This window comes from Sphaeramia orbicularis, chromosome 5, assembly GCF_902148855.1.
Source record: "Sphaeramia orbicularis chromosome 5, fSphaOr1.1, whole genome shotgun sequence".
Taxonomy (NCBI): Eukaryota; Metazoa; Chordata; class Actinopteri; order Kurtiformes; family Apogonidae; genus Sphaeramia; species Sphaeramia orbicularis.
The window spans coordinates 41,902,736-41,927,907 of NC_043961.1; the positions used below are offsets into that span (position 1 = coordinate 41,902,736).

General features: G+C 42.5%; 1 protein-coding gene across 1 annotated transcript in view; it reads left to right on the forward strand.

The window, feature by feature from the left end:
* The window catches only part of tasora (transcription activation suppressor a), an 89,322-nt gene that overhangs the window by 38,348 nt on the left and 25,802 nt on the right, over nt 1-25,172 (forward strand). The window contains 9 exon segments of the mRNA XM_030135005.1: nt 857-877; nt 880-927; nt 1,065-1,168; nt 1,170-1,241; nt 2,130-2,450; nt 3,653-3,806; nt 10,932-11,051; nt 16,297-16,451; nt 23,526-23,715. Of these exon segments, the coding sequence (XP_029990865.1) occupies nt 857-877; nt 880-927; nt 1,065-1,168; nt 1,170-1,241; nt 2,130-2,450; nt 3,653-3,806; nt 10,932-11,051; nt 16,297-16,451; nt 23,526-23,715 (1,185 nt within the window).

The following is a 25,172-nucleotide window of genomic DNA, read 5'->3' on the forward strand; positions in this document are numbered from 1 at the left end:
CTTTCTGTGATTACTCACCTGAATCTCTTGCATTACGGTTAACAATTTCGAAGTGCCATCCACCATAAACAAACCATACATTTACAAACAGAGTCGGGAGGTCACTTGGGCATCTTCGGAATTTTGTCGCGACATGCATTGTGGGTAGCAAAGGCTTGCACCGCCACCTGGCAGCGGAAGCATGGGCATATGATATTATATGGATGAAACATGACACGGAAAACGGCTGATGCACAGAGGGAAGGGAGCTCCTGCCATTTTCTGCGTTGTGTCTTTAGCAGCTCCGCTGCCAGACAGCGGCGCAAACTGGCGTTTCCCACAATGCATGTTGCGACAAAATTCTGAAGATGCCCAAGTTACCTCCTGGCTCTGTTTGTAAACATATGGTTTGTTTATGGTGGATGGCATTTCGAACTTGTTCACCGTAATGCAAGAGGTGCAGGTGAGTAATCACAGAAAGACTTACAGATTCGTGATACTTACGCTATGACTGAGGTTTACAGAGTTGATGAAAGTTGGTCACGAAAGTCTCCTGCACCTTAATGTTGATTAGTGACGATGTACAATTTACAAACCCTTTGTTTATTAAAGACATTTGTTCTTGTATAACATGAACCATTAACATTAAGGAAGAATCAAAACCCAACTGATTTGATCAGACATTGCATTTTATTTGACACTGTGTTGCATAGTTCAGTGTAATTTTTTCTACTTAATTTTTATTTCAATGAAAAAAATTTTTTTTTTTATCACTGGTTGTAGCCTTTGTTTTTTGTGATCAATCAGTTTAGGAGAGTGAGTGTTAAAGCAGTCAAACAGTACACTGATGATCCAATAAAGGATGTTGTTCTTTCAGAGCGAGGGGAGGGTTGGAGGCGGGTCTGCAGGCCTTGTTCATCTTCCCTCAGAGCAGAAAAGTCAAACCCAGTGAGTAACTCCTCAGTATGAGTTAGGTCAGCGTTGGTGCAGAAGACACAAACTGAAAACACACAATGCCTTGATACTGAGGAACCTGTCCCTTTTGAAGTCAACAGCGTGGACGTGTTTCTGTGATTTTGCTGCAGCATTGCAGAGCTCCCTCTCCATGGATGATGGTGGTTCAGTGATGCCACGGCTGAAGCAGTTTCTCCCAGCGCTGCACCAGGCTCTGGTCAAAGCCCGGGCCAACCCCCCCCCTTGACCTGTCGGCTTTTGTGGAGCACCAAACAGCAGAATACCTCAATGGGCTGAATGATGGGAAGGTACTGTTGAACCCAACGAGGCGTTGACTGACTTTTGGCTGTAGCTTACCAATGTTTATTCAACCAGGCCTACTGAAAAACCATAAACCACTGTATGTCATCCAGTCAGGGAGGTTCAGATGTTGTCTCAGTCTGAAGTTTAAGATGAAACGTCCTGATGTGAAGCTGCTTCGACCTTCAACTTCTGAACAACCAACAGGAACACATCTTGAAATGACACAGATATCACTACGTGATTATGGAGCTCAAACTAAAACTGTCATCTCAACCTGCTCTGTTTTTAAGAGTCCAGGTCCCATATCACATTCTGACCTGTCCACTCTTATTTTTTTTTTTCCATACATAGAAATACCACTTTTGTCACAGCGCAACTGTTAGCTTAGTGTTATTGTTTCCAAGTATAGTGGAGTACATAGGTGATGAGTTTGGGTCATATTTAATTCTTGTTCTTCTGTCAAAGAATAATCATCTTCATCCAGGCTCATCCATTTGCTGTGGGTGGTGTGTTTTAATATATTGGTGTATGTGGCCCCTCCCACAACACAGCCACAGAGCAACCACCCCTGGGCTTATGAACCTGGTGAAATGAACCCATTTATTCAGGTGACTGAAGGTCGGGAAAACTCAGCATGGCTGCTCCATTGGGTGGAGGTCCAGTTGTCCTTTCTTAGACTTCTGTAGTAGGTTTTTATCCACAACAGACCAGGTCCCAAGAACCCCTGCAGTTGTGATCTGACCCAGTGGGGTTGACTTCGTCAAGCTACTCAGATATTTACATTCACCAATGCATCAGCTTTGAGGAATAAATGTTCACTTGCTGCCTCTCTACCTGCTGACAGGTGCCAAAGGACGCAGACAGAAAACAGGATTTCTTCTTGTCTTCTCCAGGTACGAGCGTACCCGATGGGGGAGTATGATGCCAAGACAGATGAACAGAGCCAGCAGGTTCCTATTCCTGTTCCTAAACACCACCAGCTCAACATGAACAGCTACCTGCACTCCTACCTGTACAGCCAGAACCACTACCTGCTATCGGTGGCTCGGGCCAGGCAGGTAGTGGAGGCCAGCGGTGGACCCGAAGAGCTGAGGGACCAGAATCAAAACCAGGACCAGAGGACCACAAGGACCATAAGGACCTGGGGAAGCCAGAGGAAGGCAACGGGGGAGGAGACAAGCGTCAGAGCTGATAGACGGACCAATCAGCAAAAAGTAAAGTCTCCATTGCCATGGTTACTGCATGTCAGTGTAGAGCTGCAGCTATCTGTCATTTTTGTGATCAATTAATCTATCGGTTATTTTCTTGAATTTTATTATATGTAAAGGCAAAACATTTAAAAAATGTGAAACAGACGTGAGATGACCTGAAAATAACAAAATGTCCTTTATTTCAGAATCACAAACAACCACAAAAAGTCTAAAAGTTAAAAGATATCTAAAAATATCTATATAGAAATAACAACAGTATAAAAGTATATATAAAAATATCTATAGATATAAACGACAACAATCCAGTCCAGTAACATCTATAAATAATATGTCAGTGCAGTTTTCAACACATTTCGATCCAACTCACTAACTTAACCAACTGAACATGGAACTAACATACAACTTGTGTTGCTCCTGGTGTCATGTGGGTCACAATAAGTGTTCATGTGTAACACAACAGTGGAACCAATGTTCAACAGCAGAGAAATTAGGAAAGGAAGCTTCAATTCAGGAAAATTGTAATCAAACCAATTTTTTTTAATCAATTTGAGTCAATCAATTAATGGTTTCAGCTCTAATGTAATATTTACAGGGGTTGGACAAAATAATGGAAACACCTTAAAAAATCAACAAAATATAATTTAATATGGTGTAGGTCTGCCTTTTGCGGCAATTACAGCCTCAATTCTCCGAGGTATTGATTCATACAACTTGTGAATTGTTTCCAAAGGAATTTTAAGCCATTCTTCAGTTAGAATACCCTCCAACTCTTTTAGAGATGATGGCGATGGAAATCGACGTCTTACTTGAATCTCTAAAACTGACCATAAATGCTCAATAATGTTGAGGTCTGGGGACTGTGCCGGCCATACGAGATGCTAAACTTCATTAGAATGTTCCTCATGCCATTCTTTAACAATTCTAGCTGTATGGATTGGGGCATTATCATCTTGAGGTGAAGGTGTTTCCATTATTTTGTCCAACCCCTGTATATTGATGCTCTCCACATTGACTTCAGACGAATTTGGAAGTCAAGTGGAAGAGGAAGTCGTAATCGTAGCGAAACCCCTTATTTGTTTACTCATTCATTTACTTATTTCCTTCCTTAAATACATATGCATGTACATTGTGAGACCAAACTCTCACTCATGGCATTGTTTGTGGCTCACATTCAGTATCTGATAGATCTGGTTCTCACTTGTCAGAATAATGCAGAGAACGAGGTGAGGAGAGAGAAAGAAGGTGAAGGCTTGGCCAAGACAGTGGGCACGAAGAGGAGGATGGAGCAGGAGGTGACGGAGAGGGCGATGAAGTTCCTCAGGGCGTCACAGGAACCTGGAGGATCCAATGATGTCAGAGGTGAGGACGAGGCCCACAGCGGTTTATGATTGGATGGATAAGGTCACTAAGATAAGTCTTTATTGATCCCACCATGGGGAAATTTCACAGTTGACATCAGCAACATACAGCACACCAGTGCAAAAGAAAGACAGGTAGGAAAAGGAAGGGGGTTACTGTGAACTGTTGTATAGTCTGATGGGTGTGGGGAGGTATGACCTGTGGAAGTGCTCCTGCTTCCACAGGGGTTGTAAAAGTCTGGTGCTGAAGGAACTGCTCAGGGCCTCTACAGTGTTATGCAGGGGGTGGGAGGGGTTATCCATGATGGATGTCAGCTTTGCCAACATCCGTTTGTCTGCCACCTTCTCGATGGAGTTCAGCGGGCAGCCTAGGACCGAGCTGGCTCTCTTTATCAGTTTAATGAGTCTCTTCCTGTCTCTGTCTGTACTGCCCACTCCAAAGCACACGGTAACAAAGTGGACTGCAGAAGCCACCGCAGTGTCATAGAAAGTCCAGAGGAGGAGAGCCCTGCTCACTCCGAAAGACCTCAGTCTCCTCAGCAGGTGGAGGCGACTCTGGCCCTTTTTGAACAGGGTGTCAGTGTTGTTTATCCAGTCCAGTTTATTGTTGAGGTGAACACCCAGGTACTTAATAGAGTCCACCATCTCAATGTAAAAGACCCGAATGTTCATCTGTGTGTGTTGTGAGAGTAACCTGCGGAAGTCAGTCACGATCTCCTTTGTTTTCCTGGTGTTCAGGAGCAGGTGGTTTTGCTCACGCCAGTCCGTGAAATGTGTGATGACTCCCCTGTTTTCCTTTTCATTTCCTTCAGACACACAAAAAAAACAGTGGCGGTGTCGTCAGAGAACTTCTGCAGGTGACAGTGTGTGGAGTTGTATGTAAAGTCAGATGTGTAAAATGTGAACAGGAACAGTGAGAGCACTGTCCCCTGGGGGGCCCTGATGCTGCAGACTACCACACCTAACACACAGTTGTGTAGTCTCACATACTGTGGTGTGTCATTGAGGTAGTTGATGGTCCATGCAGCCAGGTGTTGGTCCACGCCTGGATGGTGTTGAAAGCACTAGAGAAATCAAAGAACACGACTCTCACAGTGCTCCTGGGGGACTCCAGGTGAGAAAGGACCCAGTGCAGCAGGTGGATAATGGCGTTATCCTCCCCGATGCCTGGACGGTAGGTGAACTGCAGAGGTCCAGCGCAGAGCTTACCTGGGAGCAGAGGTAGCAGAGGACGATCCTCTCCATGGTCTTCATGAGGTGGGAGGTCAAGGCTGTAGTAGTTCGGTTCACTGGGGTGGGCTTTTTTAGGAACCGGAACCACACCTGAGATCTTCCACAGGGTAGGGACTCTCTCCAGACTGAGGCTCAGGTTGAACAGGTACAGGACCACCTCACTGAACTGGTTTGCACATTCCCTGAGCAGCCTGGAGCAGTTACTATCCGGGCCTGTGACTTTCCTGGCCTTCGTCTTCTTGAGCTCCCACCTCACCTGGTCCATAGTGATGGAGAGGGTGGGGCATCTGCATGGGTGGGGGTTGGAGTCAGGACAGAGTCAAACCTATTGAGATGCAAATTCAGCTGGTTTGCCCAGTCCTGATCTCCATTCCCAGAGTGTCCTTCCCCTTTATTCTTGTGGCCTGAGATGTGTTTCAGACCTCTCCACACATCTTGGACATTGTTGTCCTGCAGGCGCTGCTCCAGTTTCCTCCTGTGGCTGCCCTTGCTCCTCCTGATGCTGTATTTCAGCTCCTCCTTGTTCCCTGAGATGAAGGTCCTCTTCTTCTCATTCAGTAGAGCCTTCAGGTCAGGGGTCACCCAGGGCTTGTTATAGGGAAAACACTGTGCCGTAAAAAAAAAACACAGCAGCGTATGAACAACAGCTGCCTGTCATATTGCCTGTGACTCATGCACTATAGACACTGACCCCGTTTACGTGACCATAAAAATCTGATAACTGTTATTAATCAGATCATTGTAATTATCAGATCTAACGCATTTATGTGCACTTCAGAAATGTGATAATGATAAACCCTGGTTTACATGCTCCGGTCCAGTATCAGATTTATTTCAGAGTTTGTATGTACATAGTGATAGCAGAAACAAAGTTCCTGTTATTGTCTTTGTCTCATGTTTGACTACTTAACTTCTGTTTTCAATGATTTTAAGAGTTTTTCCACATGTTCAGATGTATCGGAACTAAATAAATCAGATTGACCTGTATACATGCAGGACATAAGAGTATTGAGGGCAAATCCAGGTTTCTTAATCTGATTTATTATAAGAAGATACAAGCTGATGGTCTGCCTGCTATGCATTTCTGCCTGATGCACCTCCACCAGTGCCTTTGGGCAAGTTTGCTGCCTCTGAGCACCTCTGCAGGCATCATTGGGTCATCAGCTGGGGACCACCTTTCCTCGATGTTTTGCTCCTTTAACCTCAGTACATCTCCTGGTGGCAGAGTGATGGCAGGGATAATTCCCTGCCATCCCCTGCTGATTCCCTAGGTGTCCTTTGACCCCCAGCTCCTGACCTTCCTGCTTACCCACAACCAAAAGCTACCTTTCTCTGCTTCCTCTGCCAGATCTTTTATGGCTTTCCAACATGCTGCTCCTGTGCATCCAATGTCACGGAGCAGGCACACAGTTGAGGACCCGACAAAGCCCCTACATCCCACTTCCACAGGTCACGTGATAGCATTCCAGCCAGCCTCCCTACAGTCCCTTGCCAGGTCTGTGTACTTGGAACGCTTCCGCTCATTGGCAGCCTCCATACCCTCCTCCCATGGGACAGTTATTTCCACCAGCAGGATGGTCTTGCATGGCTCTGACCACATTGTCAGATCTGGCCGTTGTGATATTTCCACAAATTCCCTTGGGAACTGGAGTTGTCTCCCCAGATCGACCCTCATGGTCCACTCACTGCCAGGTGAGAGGAGTCTTGGTGCTCCTCTCTGGCGAGGAAAGTTGATCTTCTCTCCTGCCCTTGCAAACAGGATGGGTGGTCTCATTGGAGTGGATGGTCTGCTGTTGGCCTCTTTTCTGCAGGACTCTGCCACCTCTGCCAACTTCCTCAGCACTAGGTCATGTCGCCACCTGTAATGACCTTGGGACAGTGCTGTTCTGCAGCCCAACAGGATATGCTGGAGGCTTGCCTTGATGGTGTTGGAAAGGAGGCAGGTCTCTTCAGTGCTGAACCATTGGTGGAGGTTTCGGGGACAAGGAAGGGTGTCATATGTGGACCTGATCACAAAGCTGAGCCTGTCTTGGGGAATCTTCCACATGTCGGACCACAACAAGGACCTGTCTGTGATGCTCTCCCATGACATCCAGCCTCCTTGCCGACTCGGAGACACCGCCTTATGCTAAGTTTCTCCTGTTCTGCCCTTGTCACTTCAGCCACCACCATGGCTCTCTGTTGTTTCGTGGAGGGTCTTCAACTAGAACAGGGGGGGTTTCACTCCTGCCAAGCCCCGCTGGACCCTCCTGGGCTCTGCCGACTATTCCGCGGTGTTTCAGCCTGCTGACTGCCACGTCAACTTCTTGCTGGGTTTTCCACTTAATCCCTGTTTGCGTCTGGGTGCCAGCTGCTCTCACCAGTTGGTCAGTGGATTCCCTCAGCTCCAGCACCATCCGAGCCTTCTCCTGCTTGTATCCCAGGCTGATGGATTGCAATGGCAGTTGCAGTGTATTCCTGCCAAATAAGCCTACTTCTGACAGGCACTTCGGCAGTCCCAGCCGCTTCCTGATGGACGGGTTTGCCAACTTGTTCATCTTGTCTGCCACCGAGGAGGGGACTTCGCTCATCTTCAGGGGTCACATCACCCTTGGATACAGTATAATTTGGTAGCTCCATACCTTATACTTGCTGGGGAGTTGGCTCTGATTGATCCTCCCCAAGCCATCTGCAAGCTGCTTCCTCACTGTGTCCCCCAGCTGCTTGTTGAAGAGCTCCGCTGTGTAAATCTGGCCTAGGCTATGGACAGGTCAGCTGGCCAGCAGTGGGATCTCTTCACCTCCTGTGACAAAGGTGGTATGGTCTCTTCTGACCCCTTTCCTGAGGGACAATCTGCGTGACTTGGTGGGTTTGATCTTCATCTTTACCCACCTCACCAGCTCATTGGTTCTCTTCAGCAGTCTTGTTGTACGTGCTGCTGTATGGAGAATGGTGGTGATGTTATCCATATTGCCTCTCACTGGTAGAAGCTTCTGGCCCGAAGGTAGCCTTTCTCCTCTGATCATCTTTCCTTACCCCAATGAGGATGATCTTGAAGGCCACTACGAACAGGATGAGAGTTATCGAGCATCCCATAGCAATGACTGCCTCTAGCTGGTGCAGTCCTAATGGGTGCAACAGAGCTGAAATTCCCCAAAATACTTGGCTACCAGGGTGCGAATGCAGACAGGGATGTAGAAGAAGTCCAGGGCATACTTGATAAGTTGGTGGAGGACTGACCCATATGTGTTGGCAAGAGCCAGCCATACCACATGCAGATCACTCTACTCTCTTTTTGCTCTCTGGATCTGGATCCCATTGATTGTTGAGTGTTCCATGCACTCTGGGAAGCCTGGCACACCTACCCTCTGGCAGCTGGTGTCAATGTACCCATTGCTAGTGAGGTAGGTGGTCATCCTCTTTGCTAGGATGGAGAAGAAAATCTTCCCTTCCACATTCTGGAGTACAATGCTCCTGAACTGGCTGATGGTGGTAGAGTTTCCCTCTTTCAGGATAAAGACTGTCACAGCCCTCTGCCACTCTGATGGGATGACTTGGTTCTTCCAGGCCACTCTCAGGAGGTTCCACAGATGTTTCAAGACCCCTGGACAGTACTTGTACAGCTTGTATGGTATCCCATTGGGGCCAGGGGCCGAGGCTGCTCTCGCTTTCTGGACAACTTCTGCCACCTCGCTGAGTCTGCGGAAAGCAGCATTGAATGGGCATGCTTGAAGGGATTTCTGAAGAAGCTGCATCGCTCCTTCTCCTTCCGCCTTCTGCATTTTCGGATGTGCTCTACCCTCTGTAGGCTAGCAAGGTTCTTCTTCACCTCCTCCCATAGTGGCTTCAGGCCCTCCCTCTCCTCTTTACTTGCCTTTGTCCACTGCTTTCGGAGCTGGCGCCACCTCTTCACCAATTGCTCGATCTCTTTCTCCCTCCTCCCCTTCTGTCTTGGGCCAGAGCTGTGCCTACACGCCACCACTCTGAACCTCTCTCTGCACTCCCCATATATGATGTCTCCAAAGCTATTTAGCTTTGTTTCCACTCGGCCAGGCAGTGAGTGCCTGAGGATGATGCTGAGGTCCTTGTCCAGCTGGTGCCAGACTTCCACCTCATTCGCCTTCGGCCATTTGACCAGCTGCCTCCGCCCAAGGTCTCTCCTCTCTGTCCTCTGGCCTGGCTTCTAGATGGGGTTTGTTGGTGTTCTGGGGTTTGCTAGTTTTCGAGGGGTGTTTTTGGTGCCAGACTCAGGGGAAACAAGGTCCACTGAGGGCTCTTCTCTCTCCTCCACCTGCTATTAGCTGGTTAGCAACCTGGCTTTGGGTTCCCCTTGTCTGACCTGCAGTTGCAGTGCAATGTTGCTGCTGGCCTTCACACTTCATCCTTCCCTGGTGAACCCTTAGGCCTCTGAAAGTGGCCACCTTCTCCCATCCACATCTGCATCTTCTCATCATCTTTGACTCATTGCCTATGTCTATTCCGGTTGTTACCAAGAAGTCCATCTGGTTAGACTATTCTTCCACCCCACCTCTTGGAGGGCCATCGGGTTGTTTTCCTTAATCCCTGAACGTAGTTTCTTTTGGGTGTCTCTTCTAGTACTAGTGGGTAAGGTAACTAGCCTGCCACCCCCAGTGCAGACTTTCCTGCGGTCATCCAGTCTATCCTGGCTGTCCTTCAGTCTTCCCAGGATGCCAACTGCCCTTTTGTAGTCACTGGATGTCTCCAGGGTGAACATATGAAGATACAAGCCTGCCTGCTATGCATTTCTGCCTGATGCACCTCCACCAGTGCCTTTGTGCAAGCGTGCTGCCTCTGAGCACCTCTGTGGGCATCATTGGGTCATCAGCTGGGGTCCACCATTCCTCGATGTTTTGCTCCATTAACCCCAGTACATCTCTTGGTGGCAGAGCGATGACAGGGATAATTCCCTGCCACCCTCTGCTGATGCCTTAGGTGTCCTTTGACCCACAGCTCCTGACCCTTCTGCTTACCCACAACCAAAAGCTACCTTTCTCTGCTTCCTCTGCTAGATCTTTTATGGCTTTCCGACATGCTGCTCCTGTACATCCAATGTCATGGAGCAGGCGCACAACTGAGGACCCGACAAAGCCCCTACATCCCACTTCCACAGGTCACGTGATGGCATTCCAGCCAGCCTCCCTACAGTCCTTCACCAGGTCTGTGTACTTGGAACACTTCCGCTCACTGGCAGCCTCCATACCCTCCTCCCACAGAAATGTGAGTTCCACCAGTAGGATGGTCTTGCGTGGCTCTAACTACATTATCAGATGCGATAATCAAAAACCCTGGTTTACATGCTGTGGTCCATTATCAGATTTATTTCAGAGTTCGTACATACATAGTGATGGTAGAAACAAAGTTTCTGTTATTGTCTTTGTCTCACGTTTGACTACGTAATTTCTATTTTCTATGATTTTAAGAGTTTTTCCACATGTTCAGATGTAACAGAACTAAATAAATCAGATTAACCTGCATACATACAGGAAGATATAGGAGTATTGAGGGCAAATCCAGGTTTGTTACTCTGATTTATTATAATCTGATTATGCTGCTGTTATCTGATAAAACAGATCAGATTATATTGTTTACGTGATCAATAATAATCTGATGATGCCACAAATTGGATAATGATCGGAATATTAGTGTGGATGTAAACAGACTGAATGAGCAATGACAAAAGTATTGCATTAGTTGAACTACTATGATGGACAAAACAAACAAATCCAGGTAGAGTTTTCAGAAAAAGCAGCTTTGTTTTCTAGAGTTCAGTTGACATTTTGCTTTAGCTTTGGATGCCAAACACCTGTCCAACTACACACCAAGTTTCACAACAGTCAGTGTGTTCATCATGTGACGGTCCACATGTGTCCTCTGGTCTCGTCCTCTGGTTCAGCTGACACCCCGTCCTCCCCTGGCTCAATGACGTCTGTGATTGGCTCTGTGGGTTTAAAGGATGTGGATTTAAGGGATGATGGATCCAAGTTGGCATCTGAACTTCTCAGCCTGCTGACAGGTGAAACACACACACTGTCTACTGTGTATCTGCCTCTGTGAAGAACCATTGGTCCTGACAGCCTCGGAGTTACATACACCAGCTTTAGTTTTCATAGATATACATACTGTTACATAGAAATTCATACTGTTACATAGATATAAATACTGTTACGAAGATATATTGTATGTACTGTTACATAGATGTATGTACTGTTACATCGAAAGACGTACTGTTACATAGATATACGTTGTACTGTTACATACAGGGTGTCCCATAAGTCTCCGTACATAGGAAAAATAAACGTTTCTTGACATAAACCATTTTTATTTATATAATGTGCTCTATATGACTGCCATTGTGTCGGGAACACATTTCAATGTGTGTCCTCCACTGCTGAAGAACTATAAAGAAGAAATATAAAGAAATACATGTTAGAACCATATGTATTATGTCTCCTATGTATGGAGACTTATGGGACACCCTGTAGATATATGTATTATTACGTAGCTATACATACTGTTGCATAGAAATTCATACTGTTACATAGAAATTCATACTATTACATAGAAATATATACTGTTACATATATATATACATACTGTTACATAGACTTACGTACTGTTACATAGATGTATGTACTGAAACATAGATACATGTACTGTTACAAAAGTACATATACTGTTACATAGATATACATACTCTTACATAGATATACATTCTGTTACATAGAAATTCACACTGTTACATAGATATAAATACTGTTACCAAGATGTACGTACTGTTACATAGATATACTGTACGTACTGTTACATAGATTTATGTACTGTTACATCGAAAGACATACTGTTACATAGATACGTACTGTTATATAGATATATGTAGTTACGTAGCTATACATACTGTTGGATAGAAATTCATATTGTTACATAGAAATTCATGCTATTACATAGAAATATGTACTGTTAAATAGATATACGTACTGTTACATAGATATACGTACTGAAACATAGATACATGTACTGTTACAAAGATACACGTACTGTTACATAGATATACACACTCTTACATAGATATACATACTGTGACATAGAAATGCATACTGTTACATAGAAATTCATTCTGTTACATAGATGTACTGTACTGTTACATAGAAGGAAGTACTGTTATATAGATATACGTACTGTTACGTAGCTATACATACTGTCATATAGAAATACATACTGTTAATAGATATATGTACTGTCACATAGATATACGTACTGGTACATAGAAAGAAGTATTGTTACATAGATATACATACTGGTACAAAGATATGCGTACTGTTACGTAGATATACATACTGTTACATAGATATACATACTGTTACATAGATATACATGCTGTTACATAGATATACATGCTGTTACATAGATATACATACTGTTACATAGATATACATACTGTTACATAGATATACATGCTGTTACATTGATATACATACTGTTACATAGATATACATACTGGGTACGGTTACATGATGTTTTTTTACATCCGATTTATTTTTCCAGAAGAAATTAATTCGGAACTAAAGTATTTTCTCTTCCGTTTACATGGAAATGTTAAATCCGAATAAAGGTTTACATGAGTTATTAATGAGGTAGATAAGTGAGCAAAAGGGTTTGCACTGCAGTGCTCACGTTGCCTTGTTCTCGCTGCCCTTCTGTTAGCTTAGCTTAGCAAAGTCACTGCATTTCCATGGTCACACGTGGCCAGTTTTTTAAAGGTGACTTGTTGTCTTTTGTAAGTGATTTTCTGAAATTCCATTCTCCCTAATTATTTCTTTAGATCCGCGACTTACTGCACTCATCCAATCTTGGGACTGCTGTGTTGATGGAAGTTGGAAAATCTTTTTGTTGGAAGGGATGCATGCGCTAAATTAGCTTTGCTTTACTGTTTTAGCTTTGCATTAGTTTTTATTTCCCAAGATTTTATTACTGCAGTAAGTCACATCGCCATGATTTGAGCCTAAATTTGTATCTATCTAATTTGTATTTGATCGTATTAACCCCACCGGACTAAAGTAATAATTAGGGAGAACTGAATTTCACAAAATCACTCATAAAATACTACGAATCACCTATAAAAGCCTGGCTACGTCTGACCATAGGAATGAAGCAAATATACTAAGCTAGGCTAAGCTAAGCTAAGGGAAGGGCTGCGAGAGCAAGGCAATTAATGCACTGCAGTGCAAACTGATTTGCGCACTTATCAAACTCATTAGTGTATGACAAATGAATTAATTAAAAAACAGGTGATGAGCTATTCCTTCAGGGTTCTCCAGGCTGGTAGGTCCCATCAGAATAGCCCACTGGAACGGTTTGGGTTGACTATACTGCACTGCATATTCTTCCGCCAGCGCAGAATGTGTGCATCATCGTGACAGGACAAGACAACGAACATGCGCAGAATGGCAGGAATAAAGTCCAAACGGAATAAAGGGTTTACATGTCTGAGGAATAATTTAGTTCAGAATTAAAAGGGGATTAAACCAGTGACTTTATTCAGGTTTAAATTTAATCTTAACTATTCTTTTTCAACTGGAATAAGGTGTTTACGTGGTCATCTTAAATAGGATCCAACGTTTAATCAGATTAAACTAGTAATAAAAGTTGTCATGTAAACGCACGGACTGTTACATACCATTAATACTTTAAATTTGCATCTATTCATATTTTGTCCATTTTTATTTTTTATTCTACTTTGCTCTATCCTTATGTTACTTTGTGAAATTGTAAATTTTATAGTGTATTTTCTTATCTTATTGTTGTTAGGTTTTGTAATTTTACATTCATTCTATTCATATTTTTTATTTATTTTACCTTTATTTAACCAGGAAAACCTCACTGAGATTAAAAATCTCTTTTTCAAGAGTGTCCTGGCCAAGACGGGCAGCAGTACATTAAATTTCTGTAGCACTGGTGTTTTGTTTATATTGCTGCACTGACTGGAGTAGCACATAATAAAGGCTATTCTATTCTATTTTATTCTAATGAGGAGATAATGAGCAGTGATTAATGCTCTTATATTTCTATCACAGTGCATACACTCTTATGGATGCCACTGGTGTAAAAATACTGGCGTTCAGTGAAATGTTGTCCATCAACACACAGAAAATTAGTTGCTGCATTGTTACCCTGAAGTGGAGGGTCAGGTCAAGGGAAAGTGAACATGTTTGACAAAAATCAAAGTTATTCTAAGTATATACTGCATGGACTATTTTTTTTAGATAAGAATTTCAATTTTTTAAACTGTTTTCCAGTGTATTGACATTCTTTGAAATACAATCTACAATATAGAAACTAACCATTGTTTTTTAAATAGTTATGCGTTACAGTGTTTCCTGTGAAATTGATCTCTTGGTGTGGTGGTGTATAATTGGGGGCTGCTTATACTACTGGGGGGGGGGCTGGTACGGGGTGGTGCGGTGTGTGCCGCACATACCCATTGTGAGGTACGTGCGTCATGGACCGCGGAAGTGAAAGTGAAACGCTCATTTACCTTTTCCCTACCTCCTGAAACTTGGCAAACTTTCATTTGAGGGGGCAGGACATTTGTCCTTGTCTATTATATATTATACATATGTATAATAGGTCTAATGCAATGATGATGATTTTTTTGCATGAAATGTATGGTGTGGCGGCAAGGATAACCTTACCAGCGGAAATGCTGCATTATTTATATATATATATATATATATATATATATATATATATATATGATGTTGTTTTATGAGAACTTAACATATTTTTTATTAGAAAGTTTGCATTCAGTGTTATATAAATAAGTTCTGGAACATTTGTGACTTGGTTTTTTTTTGGTTTTTTTTGTTTTTTTTACAATAAGAGTCTTCATGCTATATTGACACAGTAGTCTGTAGCTCCATAACCATAGTGGATGTGTAGCTCCATAACTGATACTCTTCCCCATAAGTTCACAAGTGCAGACATTTTTTGCTCAAAAATTGGTAGTATGATAGATAAGTATGTAATATAGCATATCCATGCCAATTTGTAACAATATTTGAGCAAGAACAGCATGTTATGCACTTTTGCGCAAACCATAAAAACTGATGTATCATTTTTGGAGCTCCATAACTGAGCATTTTTTAAAACTTTCACATTGGAAAACATAGTTGGGCAAATCACCACCTTTATCAGGTTAAAGTACTTGCTAATACCCACAGAAATATGTACAATAGAATGTTGTAGGTTTTTTAGTTTAAGGTTACAGCCCATTGAACAGCAAAACTGTAGCTCCATAACTGCTTGACCTGACCCCAGAGTGTATCCAAAAAAAAAACAACAAAAAGTCAGTCTGTTTAAATGCCAACAATGTGTTGTCAGATATAGTCTATGTGAGTTTGACCAATATGAGGGTAGATTTGTTTCTTTATTTTTCAATCAAAAAAGTGGCTTTAACCCCAAAAAATATAAATATTTTCAACAAAAAAACTTTACTTCAATAATAATTAAAAAAAAAAAAAAAAAAACATTTTCAATCAAAGAAAAAAGTGTGTGAATGCAAAAAATTTGAGGTCAGAAAATTGCATTTGAACACGTTTTTCTTTAGTTGAAAAGGGTTTTTTGATTGAAGTGAGTTATGATTGAAATGCAGTTTTTTGGGTCTGAAATATTTATTTGCATTCAAACACTTTTTTCTTTGAACATATTTTAATTGAAGTTTTTTTTTATTGAAATGTTTTTTTGATTGAAGTGGTATTGTTTGTAAGTGAATAATATGGACACAAATGTCCTACCCACAATATGGCCCAAATACAAAAAATATGACTTCAATAAAAAAAAAAAATTTGTATCAAAAAATAACTCACTTCAATAAAAAAAAAAAACCTTTTCAATCAAAGAAAAAGTGTTCAAATGCAATTTTTTGGGTCTCAGATATTTTTTTTTTGCGTTCAAACACTTCTTTTCTTTGATTGAAAAGGGGTTTTTTTTATTGAAAATATTGTTTTTGGTTAAAGCACCTTTTTTTTTTAAATTTAATAATAAAAAAAAAACTACCTTCATAGACCAATCAGCCTTTGGCACAGTGGTGAAGAAGCCAGACAGGTGATAGAGAAATGTAAATGCTGCGTTGTAGCAGCTGAGAATGAAGAACAGCTGTACAACATCTTCTTTCAAAGCGTTTCTTTGGCCTTGATCTTTTCACAACAAATCTCAGGAACTTCTTAATGTTTAAAGAAATGTTAAACCCTTGTCTGTGACAGGTCTGAACCAGACCACCAAAGGGACAGCCAATCAGAGTGCTTGTGAGGTGCAGGATGAAGGCCAGAGAGAATCCTGCCCATTTGATAGGTTGGCCACGAAGCTGGGTCTGCCCACCAGCTGTGACCTTGACCTGAGGAAGCAGGACGAGCTAGAGGTAATGATCAATCAATCAATCATACATACATAAATACACAAACACATGCATACACCCATACATACAGGGTGGGGAAGCAAAATTTACAATGAACATTTAGTTGCTTTTTCTCAGCAGGCACTACGTCAATTGTTTTGAAACTAAACATATATTGATGTCATAATCATACCTAACACTATTATCCATACCTTTTCAGAAACTTTTGCCCATATGAGTAATCAGGAAAGCAAACGTCAAAGAGTGTGTGATTTGCTGAATGCACTCGTCACACCAAAGGAGATTTCAAAAATAGTTGGAGTGTCCATAAAGACTGTTTATAATGTAAAGAAGAGAATGACTATGAGCAAAACTATTACGAGAAAGTCTGGAAGATACTATTAAAGAAGAATGGGAGAAGTTGTCACCCGAAATATTTGAGGAACACTTGCGCAAGTTTCAGGAAGCATGTGAAGGCAGTTATTGAGAAAGGAGGACACAGAATAAAAACATTTTCTATTATGTCAATTTTCTTGTGGCAAATAAATTCTCATGACTTTCAATAAACTAATTGGTCATACACTGTCTTTCAATCCCTGCCTCAAAATATTATAAATTTTGCTTCCCCACCCTGTACACACACACATACATACTTACATACACACACATACATATGTACATACTTACATACACACAAGACACACACATACATACACGCATACTTACTTACATACATACACACACCCATACACACACATACACGCATGCATACATACTAGTGATGTCCTGATCTAGATTTTTTTGCTTCTGATCTGATTTTTTTTTAGGATTAGTTTTGCTGATACTGACTCTTGACAATGAATTTTTTATTTAAATTTGGAGTCATTATTATGACTCCAAATGGTTATGGTTATTATGCTATTATTTTACTTGAGATGCCAATTGGGCTGAATGTGGAACCTGAACTAAAACAAGTATGACACCTTTGACTCTTAATAACTTTAGTATAATTTTTGCACTTTCCAAATTCATACTGTGGGACAAATTACAGCCTTTACCAGGCTGGTTTTGGCCCATGGGCTGTGTGTTTGCCACCCCTGCTGTAGCGCGTCTATGGACAGGTCCGTCCAGGGATTATATGGGGGTGTGTTCCGTGCCATCCATCCATCCATTGTCTTCCGCTTATCCACGGCCGGGTCGCAGGGGCAACAGTCTAAGCAGGGATGCCCAGACTTCCCTCTCCCCAGACACCTCCTCCAGCTCTTCTGGGGGGACCCAGAGGTGTTCCCAGGCCAGCCGAGAGACATAGTCTTTCCAACGTGTCCTAGGTCTTCCCTGGGGCTTCCTCCCGGCGGGACATGCCCGGGACACCTTCCCAGGGAGGTGTCCAGGAGGCATCCGAAACAGCTGCCCAAGCCACCTCAGCTGGCCCCTCTCGATGTGGAGGAGCAGCGGCTCTACTCCGAGCTCCTCCCTGGTGACTGAGCTCCTCACCCTATCCCTAAGGGTGCGCCCAGCCACCCTACGGAGGAAGCTCATTTTGATCGCTTGTATCGGGGATCTTGTCTTTCCGGTCAAGACCCAAAGCTCATGACCATAGGTGAGGGTAGGAATGTAGACTGACCGCTAAATCAAGAGCTTCGCCTTTCAGCTCAGCTCCTTCTTCACCACAACCGACCGATACAGCAACCGCATCACTGCAGATGCTGCACCGATCCGTCTGTCAATCTCATGCTCCATCCTTCCCTCACTCGTGAACAAGACCCCAAGATACTTGACCTCCTCCACTTGGGGCAAGGACCACTGACCCGGAGAGGGCAAACCACCTTTTTCCAGTCCAGAACCATGGCCTCGGATTTGGAGGTGCTGATCCTCATCCCACTCGCTTCACACTCGGCTGCAAACCACCCCAGTGCACGCTGAAGGTCCAGGTTCGATGAGGCCAACAGGACAATGTCATCTGCAAAAAGCAGAGATGAAATCCTGTGGTCCCCAAAACCGGACCCCCTCCGGTCCCTGGCTTCACCTAGAAATTCTGTCCATAAACATTATGAACAGAACTGGTGACAAAGGACAGCCATGCCAGAGTCCAACATGCACCTAGAACAGGTCTGACTATTTCCTCTAAGCCTCCTGCTGTTGTGCAGCAAATTTTCATTTTCCCTACTTTTGGAAAGTTTAATTTGAGGGGGCAGGATGTTTGTTTACCCCCCCACCCCCCCCCCCCCCCCCTTCTAGAAAATGCCAGCTCAGCAGCCAATACCGATCTTTAGATCACACGGGGACATCCCTAACACATACACACACACATACATATACACCTACACAAATACATACATACACACAGACATACACACACACACATACATATACACCTACACATATACACACATACACACATACATATATACACACCCACACACACATACATATATACACACCTAGGGATTCCATTATCGATATTGCTTATCGATCCGATTCCTTATCGATTCTCTTATCAATTCTCATTGGGTGAGGGAATAAAAGAGTACAAATGGGTGTGTTTGCCTTAACTGTCTTTTATATTTCCATCTCTGCACAGAAAATATAACATATACAGTATGTACAAATAATAACAGATGACGCCGGGCCGGTTCGGGGGGGGGGGGGTTCAGTGAAAGTGAAACTAAAGACTCTTTACCAATTCCTCTATTGCCACATTTCTACTATGTGGAGTCGGTTCGACTCAGCTCGGCTTGTCTCCCGTTGTTGTGCACCTCATTTCCTTTCCCTTCTTACCTTCGGAAACTTGTATTTGAGGAGTTACGACGTTTGTTGCCCACACCAGAACCAGCCCGGCGTTCACTCTGCCACTACTTTCACAAGCACCGCTAAGTAGTGGATCAAATACGTGACATTCCTGTAAATGATTCACATGCTGTGGACAAATTTTTGAAGATATTGGAGGGATTCCACCCTTTTGAAGACATGGAAGCTTTGACAGTGTTCCAAGTAAGTGGACCTGGTGTCATCTGTTTAGACTGTTTCTGCCTCAACGCCATGTTGGCTACGTTCTGACCAAAACTATGTAGCGTACGTGTGACGTCATAGCACATGCACAACGAAGGTGGAATCGATAAGCAGAATCGTTAAGCAGGCAGGCAAACGATTCCAAGGAATCGAGCTCCCGGGAACCGGTTCTCAAAAAGAACCAGTTCTCGATTCCGATCCCTATACACACCCACACATATTTATACATACACACATGCATACATACATACACACCTACACACATACATATATGCACACCTACACATATACAGGGTGTCCCAAAAAAATGTATACACACTTTAAATAATTGTGAAGTAGGTGTTTATTAAAATTCATTTAATTTTCAAAAAGTAACAGAATTTACAAACATCATTTCATTGTTTTGTCACCTTCTGTTCTCAAACTGACGTCTGTTCTGGTCAAGACACTGCCTGACAATGCCAAGCAATGGAATCGCACACATCACAAAACAATTCCTTTGGTATTTATGTGCATTCACGTTCAGTGGCTGCTCTCAATTCAGCGACTGTTGCAGGTCTCATAGCGTAGACTTTGTCTTTCAGGTATCCCCATAAAAAAGTCTAGCGTTGTGAGGTCTGGTGAACTTGCCAGACAGGTGGGTTAGATGGAGGGGTTTCGTTGAATACTCTCTGCATTCACCAGACCTCACACCACTAGACTTTTTTTATGGGACATTAAAAATACTTGTAATATGCAACAACATGTCATAGAGTCTTGTTTTTTTCAGAATATGAGGGTCCGTACAAGACATAATTAGGCCCGAGCCGAGTAAAGCCGGCGCAGGGCCTATTGAGTCTGCAGTGGGCGCATGGGGACGAAAACGCCAGTGACACGGTCGCCTTTCGCCACTGTCGCCACTCTCACACATATTCACATTCACGGCACTGAGCCCTCTCCGAAGATGTACATGACGTGCAAAAACCGCATATTTATTTATTTCACATTCACGGCACTGAGACCTTTCCGAAGGTGTACATGACATGTGCACAAATCGCATATTAATAACTGCTCAGAATGAATGGGAGTCAATGGGCCACCCAGTCATGTGGGTGTAAGTGCACGACATGTGACATCTGACCCCACAGACATGTGGGGGACCTCGAGAGCTTTCAAATGAAGCCAAATATGTGGTTGCCACGGAAACGGCTGTATTGTTCTTGCTCAGATTATTATTATTTTATTTATTTACGTGCCCATGGTGAGGGCCTTTAGATGCCGCTTGCGGCTTTAATTTTTTAAATTTATTTTTCTTCTCCAGCTCTTTGAGCTCAAATTTGACCCCATCAACATTTATGAAAAATCACCAAATTTTGCCCAAAATTCAGAAGTGCGAGAAATTGAATTTACATATAGGTTTCATAGATGTCGGGAAAGAAATGTTGCTGCAGCGCCCCCTTGAAAAGTGGAAATACATTACACCAATGGGAGCACGTCCAACGTAAAGTTTGTCGTAGAGCCACGAAAATCGGTACACAGATTCATCACGAGGAGACAAACAAAAAAATATTATTATGGCCACGCCCCTAAACCAACCCTTAGTCGGCCATATTGGATTGAAATTTCCAAAATGCTGAGTCAGCGTTTTCGCTGACGCCGTATTTTAACTATCTCCTCCTTGGCTGTTTGGCCAAATGAAAAGGTGAAAAGGTAAAAAAAAAAAGGTAAGGTTAAACAAAACTGAAAAATAATGTACATTTCAGAATTATACAAAAAGGCGAACAAGAAATGGGTTAACAACTCAAAGCAGTTCTGCAGCAATGGAGGTTGATCAAGCCTTGAAAGTTGGTGCTACCAATTCCTACAGGTGTCCCAACGTTTCTTAATTCCTTCCAACCCCCTCTATCTGCATAAAAGTAGTGTTGGAACACATTTTGGTATCATACCGTTGTGAGCATTATTTGAACAGTATTGTACTGCAGAAAGTAGTGTGTTACTATAAAAATGGCGAGGACGATGCAATTAACGATAGAAGAGAGACAGACCATCATAACACTTTAAAATGTAGATCTTTCCTACAGAGAAATTGCCAAGAAAGTCAAGGTATCAGTAAGTCCAGTTTCCTTCACCATCAGAAGGCACTCAGAAACTGGGGGAAATGCTGACAGGAAGAGGTCTGGCAGACCCAAAGCCACAACAGAATCAGAAGACAAGTTTCTGAGAGTCAACAGCTTGCGTGATAGGCGACTCACAGGACAACAGCTTCAAGCACAGCTCAATAGTGGTCGTAGTAAACAAGTCTCAGTTTCAACTGTGAAGAGAAGACTTCAAGTTGCAGGTTTGATGGGTTGAGTTGCAGCAAGAAAGCCATTGCTGAGACTTCAGAATAAGAAAAAGAGGCTTGCCTGGGCCATGAAACACCGCCAGTGGACTGCTGAAGACCGGAAGAAGGTGTTATGGACTGATCAAACCTGCAACTGGAAGTCTTCTCTTCAATGTTGAAACTGAGACTTGCTTACTATGCTTCCTTGTTTCGTCAGTGTAAAATTGTTATGGACACAGAAGAGATTTATTAGGATTTTAGTGGCTAAACTAAACTGAATAATGCAAACAGTGGCTTATTTTTTACTTTGCACAGAAGTTTTAACTCTTGCAAATTTTCTTTCTTCTATTCTTTTAACATTTATTCAGCAATGGTCTGGTAATGTTAATGGATACATTAAAGCAGTGTTTTTCAACCTTGGGGTCGGGACCCCATGTGGGGTTGACTGGAATTCAAATGGGGTCCCCTGAAATTTCTAGTCATTGATCACAAAAACGCCCCCAAAACTTACTAATAAAAATATATGGTGTGTTGACAGAGACAATCACAATACATGAAAGACATGACAAACTCTGAAGCTGAAACTGAAGCACTGTGGTTCTGTTTATCTTTCAGATGTTCATTGTGGTTTAAGATACTGCAGCGCTTTCATAATTCATAGTTTGAGCTACTGTTTTTTCAGTATTAATTTGCAGCCTTGTTAATACAAGCTGGACTGACTACATATCCTGACCAAGGAAAATAAAATTCTCACTTTGTGCAGTAATCTACACCTGGCTTTTCTGCCTCCGTCCATAATAATATACATTATATGGACTAAAGTGATGTCTAAAATTAACGTTTATTTGCAACATAGTATAGCAAACTATTACATGATCAAAAGCAAATTAATTTTAGCAAAAAATATGTCTCCGTTTTGAATGTCTGGGGTCACCAGAAATTTGTGATGTTAAAATGGGGTCATGAGCCAAAAAAGGTTGAGAACCACTGCATTAAAGTATATTGAGGAAAAGCAATGAATGCAAAGTCTGATCATGCAGTAAACTCATCCCAAAATCCACAGAGTCCATTCTGGTTTTTATCTCAGTGGTTGATTGTGAAGATGTTGTGTCTGCTGCAGTCTTTCTTAGCAATGTCTTCAAACATTTTCTCTGATGAAACCACTGGATTCATTTCATATTTTGTATGTATCTTCTCTGGGACAATTTCTACAAAGTTTGTTCACAGTTTTGAGAAATTTAGATTTTTTTTCAATTTCAATGAATTTTTGAAATATTATAAATGTTCCTTTCCTTGTAATAGTCCATATTTTGATGGTTTATAACATGTAAATGGTTGGAGATATCAATATAATTCCTATTGATCAATGATAGAAGTCATATATGGTCTTTGACTGAATTAGTTGAGTTTTCCTCCAATAAAAGTAGCACACACATCTATTGGGAGATTGATCTCCTGCATCAAGACCACAGGACTCTAACATAGAGACAGAACGTGACAACCTCCCAAGTTCAACTGGGGATTGATTCAGATAGAACATGATGCTGACATACAGGGACACTGGAACTATTTTTAAGAAAGACACTGAACAGAAACTTGAAGTTGCTTCCAAACTTTTGGCCTGTAATGTAGAAATAAATACACTTTTTAGTCCATTGTAATGGAATGGACACCTACTGTGTGTCAAACTGATATTGTTTAATTCTAAATAGATTGTGACACTGCGTTGGTTCCTGAGTTTTACCTTGAGTTTCTATTTTTTTTTTTTTTTTTTTAATGTTGCACAGGAGCAGACTACAGGCAGCATCAGCAGTTTGGAGGGTTTCAGTCCTAGCTCCCACAGCGGGGAGTTAAACCACCACAGAGCAGCTGGCAGAGGGGGAGGGGGGCGGGGATCAGGCCTGAACAGGAGTACAGGTGCCTACGAAGAGGAAGAGTCAGAGATGGAGATCCCATGGGTCCTCATCCCCATCACAGGTCAGTCTACCACAGAAGGAGGAGGATTAAAGCTCATATACTCCTGATCAAAATTTTAACACCAATTGAAAAATTGCAAGAATTTACATTTTGCACTGTTGGATCGTAAGAAGGTTCGCAGTAGAGTTTCAAAATGCGAAAAAAAAGAAATGGGAGTGAGACAAAAAAAAATTTGAGATAAGCAATTTATTGAAAACAACAATTAAACTGAAATAGTCTGTTCATCAGCCGATCAAAAGTTTAAGACCACAGCCTTTAATAGCCAAAATCTGTGCAAAAATGTGGATTCAGTGTCATTTTCTGTCAGGTATTCACACTGTCATGACCTCCTGATGGCAAAGGCAAAAAAGCTATCTCTCTTTGAACGTGGTTGGATTTTTGGGCTGCATAAGCAAGGCCTGTCGCAGTGTGCGATCGCTGCTGAGGTTGGACACAGTAAGACAGTCGTTTTGAATCCACTGTCTGGAACTGATGTCCATTTTTGTAAACTGCCCTTGCCATAAATATTCTCAGTTGGATTTAGATCAGGGTAACACACAAGATGGTCCAAAAGAGTGACGTTATTCCTCTGGAAGAGGTGCTTTGTTAGGCGGGCATTGTGAACTGCGGCGTTCTCCTGTTTTTAAACCCAGTCATTACCACACAGACGAGGGCCCCCAGTCATGAGGGATGCCCCCTGCAACATCTCCATATAGCCAACTGCCATTTGATGCCCCTGCACAACCTGAAGCTCCAATGATCTGGGGTGCTTTTTCCCTCTGTGGAAAAAGCACCCCAGATAATGATGGCACCCCCTCCACTGTGCCACATAGAAAACATCTCAAGTGAGATCTCCTTGTCATGCCAGTAACATTGAAAGTCATCAGGACTGTCAAAGTTAAATTTTTTCTCATCAGAGAATAAACTTTCTTCCACCTTTCAATGTCCCATGTTTGGTGCTCTCTTAAAAAGTCCAAACAGGCATTTTTGTGGTGTTGAATGAGACGAGGCCTTTGAAGATGTTTTTTGTTTTCAAAGCCCTTCTCTCACAGATGCCGTCTGATGGTTATTGGGCTGCAGTCGGCACCAGTAACGGCCTTAATTTGGGTCGAGGATCTTTTGGCTCTACCATGTGACTTTTTTGTTCCATAACCCTCAGGATCTTTTAAGAAATTCAAAATGACTGTCTTATTGCGTCCAACCTCAGCAGCGATGGTACGTTGCTTGCAGCTTTGCTTATGCAGCTCAACAATCCAACCACGTTCAAAAAGAGAAAACTTTCTTTTGCCTTTGCCATGAGGAGGTCATGACAGTGTGAATACCTGACAGAAAATGACATTGAATCCACATCTTTGTGCAGAATTTGGCTTTTAAAGGCTATGGACTTAAACTTTTGATCAGCTGATGAACAGTTAAATTGTTGTTTTAAATAAATTCCTTACTCAATTTTTTTTTAGTCTCACTCGTTTTTTTTTTTT